General features: G+C 38.0%; 1 protein-coding gene across 5 annotated transcripts in view; it reads right to left on the bottom strand.

The window, feature by feature from the left end:
* SEC24C (SEC24 homolog C, COPII coat complex component) overlaps positions 1-12,872 on the bottom strand; it is a 38,334-nt gene that overhangs the window by 10,281 nt on the left and 15,181 nt on the right. For 3 of the 5 annotated variants that reach the window (XM_053949002.1, XM_053949005.1, XM_053949003.1), the window contains 9 exons: positions 11,769-12,209; positions 10,327-10,457; positions 9,085-9,153; positions 7,260-7,371; positions 6,307-6,434; positions 3,625-3,763; positions 1,615-1,730; positions 656-780; positions 205-396 (listed from right to left, as the gene is read on the bottom strand). In XM_053949002.1, the coding sequence (XP_053804977.1) occupies positions 205-396; positions 656-780; positions 1,615-1,730; positions 3,625-3,763; positions 6,307-6,434; positions 7,260-7,371; positions 9,085-9,153; positions 10,327-10,457; positions 11,769-12,209 (1,453 nt within the window). The remainder of the gene's footprint in view (positions 1-204; positions 397-655; positions 781-1,614; positions 1,731-3,624; positions 3,764-6,306; positions 6,435-7,259; positions 7,372-9,084; positions 9,154-10,326; positions 10,458-11,768; positions 12,210-12,872) is intronic. The other 2 variants (XM_053949006.1, XM_053949004.1) reach the window with 2 other exon arrangements.

The following is a 12,872-nucleotide window of genomic DNA, read 5'->3' as shown; positions in this document are numbered from 1 at the left end:
TTATATACACTTTCTGCCAAGCTGGACTATGAGCCAAATAATTCCTTAGCCCTTCAATTTCCCCATCCTACTGTGCCAGCTTAGTCTCAAAGAGTATAGTAAATTAAAATACATGGAGTGACTTGACATGACAATTCAGCACATAACATTTGAATCTACCAAACAAGTATTTTACTACACTCATTGTAAATCAATTTTTATTACCTGGCAATAACTGTCCTGGACTCATTCACATTCACCAGAAAACCATCAAGGAGTGGCACAAACATATCTGCCACATCTGAGACCACCATCATTTGCGGCTGTGCCAGTGAGCTCTTCACATTATAGAAGTGTAGAACTTTGTTGTAGGTGACAAAGCCTACTCGAATGGCTGATTCCTCCATGTTCCCTTCCCTGTAAGAGATATTCTTGCCTTCACATCCCAGAAGAGGGATAAGCCATTACATATAACCAACACATTAAGGGCAAAATGAAAGGAAGTAGAATTTATTTTCACCTAGAAGGGTATCAAGAAAGAGGTTCTGCTTGGCCTTTTTCTGAAGAAAAGCTTGACAGGATTCTCAAGTAATTTTTAAACTTCTAGCATTTTTAAAGAGAAAAAGTAACAGCATCCCCCATTTTCACTGACTACAGTAGTTCACAATATACCTACCTAGGCAGATAATCTAGGAGCGACTTTAATTCTTCACATATTAGCCTCACTAAGCCACTCTTCACAGCATTGTAAGACACATCAATCATAAAGATGAAAGCAGGTGGACTAGGAAACTTGTTATTCTGTGAAAGAGAGGGAAGAAATGACACTATTGCCATGTAATGCAGCTCACGTAACAGCTTCCTAACACAGACAAATCAATGCCAGTCAAAACTTAGTTGCTTTCATGTACCTCTGTAGCCATGAGCAGCAGCTGTTTCTTAAGCTCTCTCTTCTATCCTTTTCCAACTAACAGACATGGTACCATATTATGTTTGAAATGGACTGGTATTAAATGCCCTAGACTGACTTTACCATTGATCAGAGAAGAACAGTTATAACTAAATAATCCATTTACATGACTAAGCTAGATTGGAAAAGTAGATAGGGAAGATTTCTTAGAAGTTAATTAATATTTAAATCTTTAATTTAAAAGCAAACCAGTTATGAAATATACATTTCCACACTATTCTTGTGCTTCTAGTCACTCTGGCTGTATTTGAAATTGAAGTTCAATAGGTGAGGTCTGCCTTGGGGAACAGGGGGCACATCACATAGTTACTATTGTACTTGCATTGAACCTCTCCTACAATCCCCTTTTCTGCCAAGGACTACTTCACAAGAATCCCTTCCTAAGGTAAGTGCAGCTATAGCTGCTTATATAGCTCCAGAAAAAAAAAATACAGAGACAGCTATTAAATTATATTATGTCATGTGTGATCAGGACCTCCACTGGTTTTGTAAGTAAGCAAACAAACATGTTATTTTACACAATAAAGTGGGCTGGATTAATGCTGTTAATTATCTCTGCCAGCTAGAAATCAGCCCCAGACAATTAATGTCTTTCTTACTTCCAAGAAAATAGTCTTTTTACTTAAAAGCAAAATAAATACAGCAATAAAAACATACTACTCTACCTTGCAATAGTCAACTGTTGCTAGAAACTCGTATGACCCCAGTGATAACTCAGGTCGGTCATAGAAATCTACTCGCTTTCCAGTATGATCCAAATGTTGGAAGTAGTGAGGTGGAACTGGGAAAGGAAAAATCATTAAGCTCAGTGGTATGCCCATAATAAACACTGTAACTAGAGAGCCAACATGACAACAGCTGTTTCAAACAAAACTCCAGAAAAGTAAACTAGCACTTTGGGCTAGCACAGAAGTACTAAAAATATTAATGCAATTTAAGAATATCATTAAAGCAATAAACAATGCAAACTTATTCCAGTCTGTCTCATGCACCAGACAGCACACAGTATAGTTACTGTTATACATTTCTTGAATCTCCTTTCCATTTCATTTTACATTTCATATCAGAAACATCACTACAACACACTTTAAGGATTATTCTGAAGGATCTGGTCCAAAGGAAAATACAACCATCCCATATAAGTAGTAACAAATTACTTAAAAGAGAGTTTGAGACAAACTACAGGCTACAGCATTATTGACTCAAGTCAGGCTTACTAAAATACTGAACTCCTTATTTTGCTATATAAGTTAGCTTTTCCTTCCCTTCCTGTGCTGCACAAGAGAGAAGCCTCCAGGCACTCTCATGTGCAGAAACTCCCATAATGTTATTATCAGAATAGACAGAGTACTTACAGTGGATTAAGCAGGAGGAACAGAAGTGCAACCACATCCCCAGAACCCAGTACTTTTTGTGCTGGTACAAGGTATCAGAAAATAAACTGGGAGTGAAGCTAAATTTTTGCCCACAAAAGTCAGCTGCAGAAACAAAGTATTTCCCTTGTGTCCCAAGAACTACCTTTACAGACACTCCCTCCTGCAGAACTGCTCAGGTGACAAAATTTATAGCTATCTATACAGCCCCAGATTAAAATGAGATTACCTGGAATGACATTATTTGCCATATTTAAACTATTCTAAGCATTCCAAGTTTCAAAAGTTCAAAAGAAAACAAAGTGATATCATTAAGACTATATATAAGCTTTTATCACTCTTTTCTCCAAGTACACATCCCATACAAGCTAAATGCCTTGGTATTGATGGTATTTGCAGAGAGAACAACAATTGTTTTAGGTAAAACTACATTGTGTTTTCACAGTATTGCTTTTCATCAGCAGTCTCTCAGCATCCCTCCCTTTTCTGCCCCTGCTCAGTTACAGGTACAGCCCTTCATACAACTGCTGAGTGAGCAGGACAGGGAATGCATGCAGGCAGAAAATCACCAGACAAAATTGTTTTTCTAAAGTTGGCCATTTCTAATCCCCGTTTTGGTTAGTACAAACAGTTGTACAGCATAACTGAGGCAGTAAGAACAGTCCATTAAAAGCCATCAGTGCTACCAAATGGAACACTGAAAACATCATCGTAAGGTTTGTCGTACCTTACTTTGCACTGTGCCTTCAAAACAAATCTACAAATGTCATGCTATGAGCAGCTCATTGTGACTTCTGCTTAAAAGGAAGCATATTCTGTACTAATTTAGAAGTGCAACTAATATTAACTGGCCTGTACTGAACACTCTTATGAAGCTGTAGCAGATTTAACTGCAATGTCATCTCTAAGGAGTGTTAGGGAGACAAAAAAAAGGCTTTGTGAGAAAAAAAAAATCCTAACACATGCTACTGACTAGGTCTGTATTTCAGTCTGTTAAAAAACCCCGTACTTTTGAAATACCAAAAGAAAATAAAATAGCCTTTTATACCACTAGGCATTATGCTACAAATACCTCATATTAAAAATCTTCTACAATACTACAATGCATAAGCACCTTTTTGAACACAATTTCAGGATTGAACACTGAACATGCCTTCCAATATTTTTTTACAAGACTAGACACATACTAAATCATGGTATTCATTATAAATGACCATAACATGATAAAGACTTATTTGGCTGCATCTTGTTCAAAGACCTTTCCAGTAGAGCCCAGAGAGGGATTTCCAGAAGGAGCCTTACCCTCAGTGACACAGCTGCAGAAACAACACTGGAACCTCCTTCCACCTTCAATGAATTGCATAAAAGGGCACATGTAAGCTTTGCACCTATTACATCGGACAGGACCGGATTCTCCGTGGTCTACCAAATAAGGAAGGGTCTGTGGAAGCAAGAGAAAAAAACATGAAAAGAAAGGGTCTCATGATGAGGAGAAAGTTTTAAGCTTTGCATTGTGTGGTCATTTCTATCTCCCTGTACACCGCATAGGACTTAGCATTTGGCAGCTGTGGGAGAGTGCAGGGGATGTGGGAAGCCTGAACAAGTATTTAAGTGCTTTTCAAATCAAGCTCTAGCACAGCAGTATTTTGAGGGCTAGAGTCATTAATGGGCTATCCCAACTAGCCAGTAGTTTGCTTGAAGAACACGACCACACTGTACCACCAGATATATCCCAAGTGAACACAAAAGACTGAAAGTCACTCTTCACCTCTTATCTCTTCCCCTTGTAAAAAGTAAGCTTTTTGACAAAAGCAAAGCCAATCATTGCATTCCATATATTCCAGAATATAGAGTGTCTACCTCAAAATTCCACCTGTTAAGACTTATTTTCAACTCTATCATGAAATACATTATAACCACAAGCTCTCAGTGACTTGACCCCACTGTACAGCAAGTTCCCAAAACTGTTATATAGTGACACCATTTTTGAACTACTACTTATAATGTTCTTTTTGCACCCAAACCAGAATAAGATGCTTCGCAACTTGTGCAGCTTCTCAACATCAGAACGAGTGGGAAGCACTTGAAAATGATTGAGACATAACTTGTGCAAGTTATAAGCTGCATTCATAGTACAAAGCACCAATGTTTGCACACTAAGCTAAGAATTTAGCTCAAAAATTTAACTACTTCCTTTTAAATTTTCTGCCAGTAAAGATGTCTGGTCTTAATTCTCTCAGTTAACCTAAATCTATGATTATGTTTAAGAAACAATATATTCATTGAGCAGAAGATGAGCAAATGCTCCAGTCACTTTCATCTTCATGCCACAGATGTGTTGTGTCTTTTTATTCAACCCCAGTAATTATTTAATGGCAGTGCAACGGTTTTGCAGCCAGCATTTCTCATTTCCTGTAGCCCAGGCTGACCTCTTCAGAGGAAACAAATTTTCAAGTTTTCTGATTGGCAGGCAATGTTGGTACTGTACTTCAAGACAATTAACACAATTTTCTTTTCCTCAACTTCTTCCTCTGTAACATGTAAACAAATTACCAGGGTGCTGGAAACAGGCAGCAGAATACATAACTTGTCATTAACCACTTACTCCCAGAAAACGGACATACTTCTTGTCAAAGCTTCAAGCTTGGTTTTCTCAACAGCGCATAACATCGGGCAAAGGTCCTGGTTTTGGCTGAATTTTTATATTTCCTAAATTTATCTGAATGCTTCTGTTTCATAAGATATTATTTTCATGAAACATTTATCCTTTCTTGTATGTAATGCTTTAGCTCTATTTACAGTCTTGTTGCTCTGAACAGCTGAGCCCTCATCTGTTGGAAGGGCGCCTCCACAGTGAGTTTGCCCTTGCCATAAAGAACTTCCAAATGCTCGAGGCTGACTGGTCTCCAGGACAATTTTCCAATGCTAGCCATTTTTTTTCTGGACGCCACAAGTGTTTGTTCCAAGTATAAACACATCAGGAGACCAAACAACTATCATTTGTAAAGTTTCTCTAAAAATGTGTAACTCTACAAGCCTCCAAGTTTCTCAAGTAAGACCTTATTCTCCTACCATGGTCCTTTTAAACTTCAGCCACAGATCAGTTTTATCATAAACCAGTTTTTAAAATTCAAACCATAGTTTAGGGACACTAATGAAACATAACAGGAGAAAAACACCCTTAAAAGACCAGAGGAAATTGCTTTCCTCAGCAGATGCTACACTTAGGTTTAACAGGGCACAGAACACCGCAGACCTATGTATTCAAATTTAACAAGCCTGTTTCTCTTTGTGTCACTGCTCCAAGCAGGTTAACACTACACAATAGCCAGAGTATTTAGACTACTCAAAAAAATGCCAAATTCTGTAAAAGTCTCTGAGCTTTCATGTTCTCAGCAACCAAACACAAGTGGGTAAAAGGCTCAACAGCCACACATTACACCTAGAAGGAAATAAGTGCTGAGAGAGAAAGGGCAGAAATACAAGTGCAGCTCAGCAGTGCTCAGTACTCAGTGTTGTGCTGTGCTGTCATCCCACACAGTGCTGTGCATATACATGCATATTAGACAGCCCAACCAATGCTGTTCCATACATTCTCATCCAATTTCACAACCTGGCATTCTAGAAAAGACTTAATACCTATGATTAGCAACCTTTTAAATACTTCAGACTAAGAAATAAACTGAGATCAGCAGGAAGTGTACACCTCTGTGACCATCCTAGTATTTTGGTCACTTAGTCACAGTGCTTGACAGCCACTGCAAAAAAGCTGAAATTATCATGGCTGTCAAAATACTAAATGCTTTGAACACAACATTCTTCTGCTTTACAGGTATCTATCGCACACCTGCTGGAGAATCAATGTTTACCTGGTCTTCATCACCTCAATATGCCTTCTAACCATATGTGTTAAATGTTGACACCTGAGAACACTCTCCTGCCGAGCGCGCACACGGCACACGTAACCCTACGCACGGCTCTCACCTCCTCCGGCGGCAGAGCGGCCAGCGGCTTTATGACGGCAGCCAGGGGAACTTGGGATTGTTTGGCCATGTCAGAAGTACAGGGAATATTGTAAGATGTGCATCTGATGTAGCGGGGGCTTGCATTACCTGCGGAACACATTAAAAAGCCCCACAAATTTCAGTACAAATTAAGTTTATATTCAAGAACAGAAACAAAGATATCTTAAGCTGTGCCATTAAGCCACAGACACTATGAGCTTAGCTAAATATTCAGTTTTAATCTATGGAAAACCTGAATTCCAAATAAAATACCTCTTCATGATTAACTATATATAAAAAGACCTTAAAATAAACTACACTTAAATAAACTAGACTCCCTGTCAATCTAAACCTATAAAAAAGCATTTCTGTTTCATATATTTGCAGACTAAAACATAATGTAGACAGAAAACTCTACTCAAACATTTCTACTGCTTTATTTTGTAATTTGGGATGAAGAGTAAAATACTTGATTATAGAATGAGATTCTGAAGTTTTTTCTGGAACTTTAAAACTCAAAAAAGTGTCAGCAATTAAAAGATGAAGTATTTTTTCTCTACAGAGCCCTTAGACCAATTTACATCCCTCTTAATTTTAAAAAATAGTTGTTAGTCCAATTCTAATGATGTTGCTAGTAGATTTCACTTCTTAAGTTTTTTATAAAGCTCTACAGAAGAGGCTTCATTTGCTGCTTTGTGATATCTCTGCTAATGCTGGTCCTAGGAATCTGCCTTGGAAAACATTTTTTACCTGCAAATTGGTTACTAGCTACCAAACAATCAGGAGAACCTAAACTGAGATCAAATCAACACAGGACCTGAAACTAAGCTTCTGTTGGTAAAACACGTTTCCTTTAAAGACACAGTTCTGCTGTCACTGACTCTTTGGGATTTGTGTTTTGTTTGCTTGTTTAGGCAAAGAAAAATAGTTTACCTTGATCCTTGACCAAGAAATTTGTAGTAACAAGAGGTGGGACCTGCCCTCTCACTCCAGTGACAAATGGTTCTGACCCACGGTTATTTCTGTCATCTTCAATCACTTGAATCTGTGATGGAAAATATCATGTTATTATGTGGAGGCTTGGTTTCAAAGTACTGTAAAATAAAAAATCTCTAAGGCAGTAAAAAGGGGACCTGAGGCAAACATTACTACCTCTAAAAATAGGAAGAGCAAGTAAATTTTCTCAAGCAGTCACCTCTCAGTTTGACTTCAAATAGTACTTAATGACTATGATAAATTGCAAGCTGCAAATAGTATTTTTCCCCAAGTATTCTTAGTAGAAGCATATTTTGTGTTTTAAAGTCTGATCTGAACTCATAAAAGCCAAATTCAGATCAAGAAAAGAATTTTTGGTAATATTCCTCTGTACAGTTCTAGTCAAATAAGAATTAGAAGTTTCTGTAAGCCTCAAGCTGAAGTCCTATAGGTAACCTGGCCTTTTCTTTCCATTATGATCCTACTGTTTTCATAGTATGCCTTTTTTTCTAACCAATGTAACTCTGGGCTAAAGACAAATGACTTGCAAGCTCATGTGGAAGTCTTCATTACTATGTGGTGCTCAAGAGTTTGTGTTTTGAATTCTGGGAATGTGGAAAGTGAAATTTCAATAAACTTGTCAATAAATTAAACTTCAAAGCCTGTAAAAATCTTCAATCTCTTGGTATTTCAAATTCTTCACAATTGCAAATTTGCTTAAGATAACAGAAATGTATTAAATAAATTGTCTTAACTAAAATATTCACTGATCTTTGTAGCTGTACACAGTTCAAACCTACATTTCCTTAGTGGTGACTGAATGAAAGAATTAAAGCTAGCAATCATTCTTCTGCTTTTATTTTGTCATCAAACATACCTTCCTTTGCCTAGAGTAAATTCTGAAATGCAGATGTTTGTACGGCAGAACCTCCACCCTCTCACTATAGATTGCAAGCAGAGAGCCTCCCATAGTTTCAGTGACTACTCTAGAATAAATCTAGCCCCATTTCATAAGTCTACAGGCTGACTGACGTTGGTGATCTCACCACAGGTACCTGTTAAATTATGAACTTTGACTACATGAGGAAGAAGTGACACATGGTAACAAGAAGCCAAAAGTTTTATTTGCCTTCCAATCCAAAAGGTAGCTGCTTTTTTCTTTCTTTAGATAAGATTCTCCAACATAACATTAAATTTTCAAATTCAAAATTTAATGGTTATGCATGTGCACAGATTATGAGAGAATGTTTATAGCTCCCCATGCCTCATACGAGAAGATTTGTATCAGGAATTAACATTAAAAAAAACTCTAGTTTATCTGCAATTTTAGAACTCCAGAGCACTAGTCCAGGACTGGTATATCAACAAGAACAGTAATCAAATTCTGATCAAAACACAGTAGAAAACATGGCTACAACAGCTCATGCTGTGTGCATGCTGACATGAGACACACATTGCATGGGCAATTACACACTGGCTTACACTGAAAATGCCAGCTGGAATCTGATGAAGGCAATATCCTAAATACCAGACAAACTGAAGGGGAGACATTCTTCATGATCTGTTTCTGAAACACTGCTTTCTATTGCCTCACCATTCATCACGGTAGATTTTAACAGCCTCATGTGGTGTAATGTTACTCATTTTGATAAGGCAAGCAGAAGACAGCAAGGAAAGGGTAAAAGATTAATGATGGAGGGTTAGCAAGGTGAAGTTCAGTTTTCAGGCATGCACAGATGGTCACCAACACACAGACTACAGTTGACATATATACAGCACTTACTGGACTAGGAATTGCATCTGGGTCTATTCTGTGCCTGGGTTTCTGCTGGGGTGGCAGCTCATTAAGTTGCTTTTTTTTTTTTTTTAAATAAGTAAGAGTGCCCAAAAAAAGGAAAAAAAAGAGAATAATAAACCAATAAGAAATAGTGTTACTTCTCTCTACCCAAACCTGTAGCACTGGAATTAGATACATTTAGATACTGGTTCATGCAACAGGACACATCAGCTTCTGCAGCATACACTGATCCCAAAACCAGTCTTGCCAGGATATTGGGCTCGGCTCTGAACACCTTGCTAATGGAGGCAGTGGCTCACCTGCTAATTTTGGTTAAAAATTGGGGATTTATGCTTTAAGAACATGCTAACATGAAGGCAACTCACACAAGCCATTTGAGATTTCATTTAGTGGAAGAAAAGAGAGGAAGACAAGCAATTAAATACTTATATTCTATGCAAAAAATCCAGTAGTAAGCTTTACATAAACCTGGAATCTAAAGAGGTAATCTTTTCTAAACAGAAGTACCTTCTGAATAAAATCAGTTCCAATCTAACTCAAGACTACATTATTTCATAGATTTGAAGTACAGAAACAGCATCAAGAGCAGTGGAAGGAACAGCACAGTAGACTAGTGGCAATAATGCCACCAGGCTTAATATTACTCAACACTGCTAACCACTACATAAAACTGCTTATCCTGTCTCAGAACCTCCACTCTGAAAGACAATCCCCATTTGAGAAGCTGTCCATATTTGACTGATGTAGCATCATGACTTCATGACCCAAAAAAACACAAACCAGCTTTCTGACAGATTATAGGAAAAGCACTACAATCACCTCCTACTAACCATACTTTAAACATAGATCACACAGTTCACAGACTGTCACCTCAAAATCTGAAATTAGTTCACCTTGGAAAGTCATTATGCAAGAATCCAGAAATGGAGAAACATGTTTAATCAAAGCCCTCAAGGATTCTCAAAAGGTAACAGTACAGAAAAAGACCTGAGGAATTAGAGCAGTGATTTCCATATGCAGTGCCTTTCTTTAGTCACCAAGAAAAATACTGCCTCTGGGCTTATTCATCACAGAAGACTGAAGCTAGATAGAAGAGAGAAACATAAGCAGGAAAATAGACTAATGCTCCTTGGAATGAGAAATCTGTTTTCAGCTTAGGTCTTTGTCAGTTGTTTTATGCAAAGACACTACAGAAGAGTTGACAATGGTAAGAACAAGTAAGCTTACAGGGCTAGGAATGGAATCTGGATCCAAGCGTTTTGGTGGAGGTGGTGGTCCAGGCGGACTTCCATAATTTGGTGCTCCTGGATAGGCTCCTCCATAGTTTGGCTGGGGACCCCTCATCTGTCCAAAGGAACCTTAACAAGAAAAGAACATAAAAATCAAACAGTGGCTTAATACCAGGCATTTCTTCATTTGGCACTTCCCCCATTTCCTGCCATTATTAAAAAAAAAAAAAAATCCTCAAGAAAATTAAAGTCAGGTGTTTTTCAGTTAATTACAATTAAACATATTTATCACAGTGTTTCAGCTTAGACTGGTACATCTCTATCAACAATCCAATAAACTGAAACTGACAGATACCATCTACAAAACTAGACTTAAGGAAACAGAGGATTTTAATCGAAACTCTATTAGCTCTACCTCATCCCAAACCAGGACACTACTGTTAAGTAGTTTTAGAGTTTGTAGTTGTTGATTACAATGCACATTAAGATCATGCACTATGAATGTTTACCTGCAGAACTATCTAATGGAAAGTGCACACAGAACAGCCAAATAAGCTAGTGGACAGTCCCTAATTCTTCAAATTAAAGAAATGCAAGCAGTTCCCTTGGGCAGTTTTAGCTTGTTTGAAATTACAGTAATAGGCTAATGTGTGATTTTCTCTTTTGTTTTGTAACTACCTGAAGCTATTTCGTATTATTTTAGATAATTCCAGTAACTTAGAGAGCATGATTTAACCCATTCGTATTTTTACAGTTCATAGAAATTTGAACATATATTTTTAAGTAATTTACCTGTCCAGCTGTGCAAAGCTGCATGGGGAATGGAACTCTCCGTCCTAACATTTGCACATGATTACTTTATCCCAGCTATCTCTAAGTGTTATTGATTAAAAACCAGCCAAAACTGGTTTTAATTCAGAAAGCTTAACTGGTTTTACTTTTAAGTACATTTAAGATGTGCAAGCTTCTACAAGGGAGAAAAATATGGCTATGCAAATTAAAGGAGAACACATAGCAACTCATTTTTCCATGTTTAACAACTCCTTTCATACACATTGCATGTGCACAGTGGCCACAAATTTAAAAAATATAAAATAAGGCTTTTCAGTATTTCCGATGTCTATTTTCAAACAGGTGAAGTTGCAGACATCAAATTGGAGTATATAATAAAACTCTGATCACAAATTCTGGTACTTTATGGAACTAATTGCTAAACACTTTTTTGGCCAAGTAAGCTAAAATTCTTTTAGTTACATTAATCTGATTAAAACCTGTATTATAAAGTATCTTAGAATGACACGTGATATTATCTCAGACATGAGCACAGGGAAACAAGAGGGACTCAGCTAGGAGCCCACAACTGACAATGTGACATCTAGTTCTCAGTTTGCAGCATACAGAGAATACTTAACTTAAAATTCCTATACTAGGAATACTCACCATTCTGCTGCATTTGGTATCCTGGCTGAGGAGGATGAGTGGGAGGAGGTGGTCCATGGAGACCACTCATGGGAGGCCCAGGGTGCAGCCCTGCCATAGTTGATGGAGGTGGTGGTGAGGATACGTGATTAGGCTGGGATGATGGTGGTCCAGCAACTGTCTGCCCAGGCAGTGGTGGGCCTGGCATGGCAGGTGGCCTTGGAGCACCTGTGGTAGGAGGGTAAGAGGAAGGTCCAACCCCTGTAGAAGGAGGAGGTGGGGTAAAACCAGGAACTTGAGTAGGCAGGCGCTGAGTTGATATTGTCTGACCAGGAAACGGAGGCTGTGCCAAAGGAAGACCCTCAGACACACTGGTAAGAGGGGGTCCTTGGCTCGTGCTGTAAGGTGTGTGGAGACCAGATCCTGTTGCACTAAAGCTTCCTGAGACTGCAGGAACCGATGCTGGGGGACACAGTAAGAAAAAAAAGATATAACATCATTTTCTTCTATCCTCAAGACAATTAAGAAGCAAGAAAAACCCATTTGCTCCAGATCACCTGAGTAAATCTACCACTTTCTCATCTTCAGATGAACTTACCAGTACTAGAAGAGACAAATCCTAAATGACCATTCTCCTAGATTGATCAGAGAGCTGAAATTCTTTCAGTGGATCTGAAACTTGATAGTTCTTTCATTGCCTTCTCTCTCAAAGTCTAAGCTACTTATTTTACATAATCAGAATACATTTCAGGATTCAGGGCCAGAAAAAAAAGGGCAAAGCCAGGAATATGCAAAACATTAACCACCACAAGTCTATCCATAGATTTTTTTGAACTAAGTTTCTGTCTTAAACTCCACACTCAGTTGGAGCCTATACATCAAGAATGGTTTTGAGCTTTTTAGTTTTAATAGCATGAAACTAGCACCACTTGTATGTGGTGCTTTACTATTTCTGAGAATAATTTTTGACAAACATGCTGCCAAAAGGCCAAGGAAATCTGTATCCCCTACCTGCTCCTAATTTTCCTATAAAATCTGTCTTACGAGATGCTTGTTAAAAAAGTACTTTAGCAAAACAAATTTTAAATAGTCAGACCAGCTTACACATAGTAAAGACAAAACACT

Source organism: Vidua chalybeata, chromosome 8 (genome assembly GCF_026979565.1).
Source record: "Vidua chalybeata isolate OUT-0048 chromosome 8, bVidCha1 merged haplotype, whole genome shotgun sequence".
In the NCBI taxonomy this organism is placed as follows: Eukaryota; Metazoa; Chordata; class Aves; order Passeriformes; family Viduidae; genus Vidua; species Vidua chalybeata.
The sequence above is the reverse complement of the archived record's forward strand: the minus strand, read 5'-3'. Positions and strand labels throughout refer to the sequence as shown.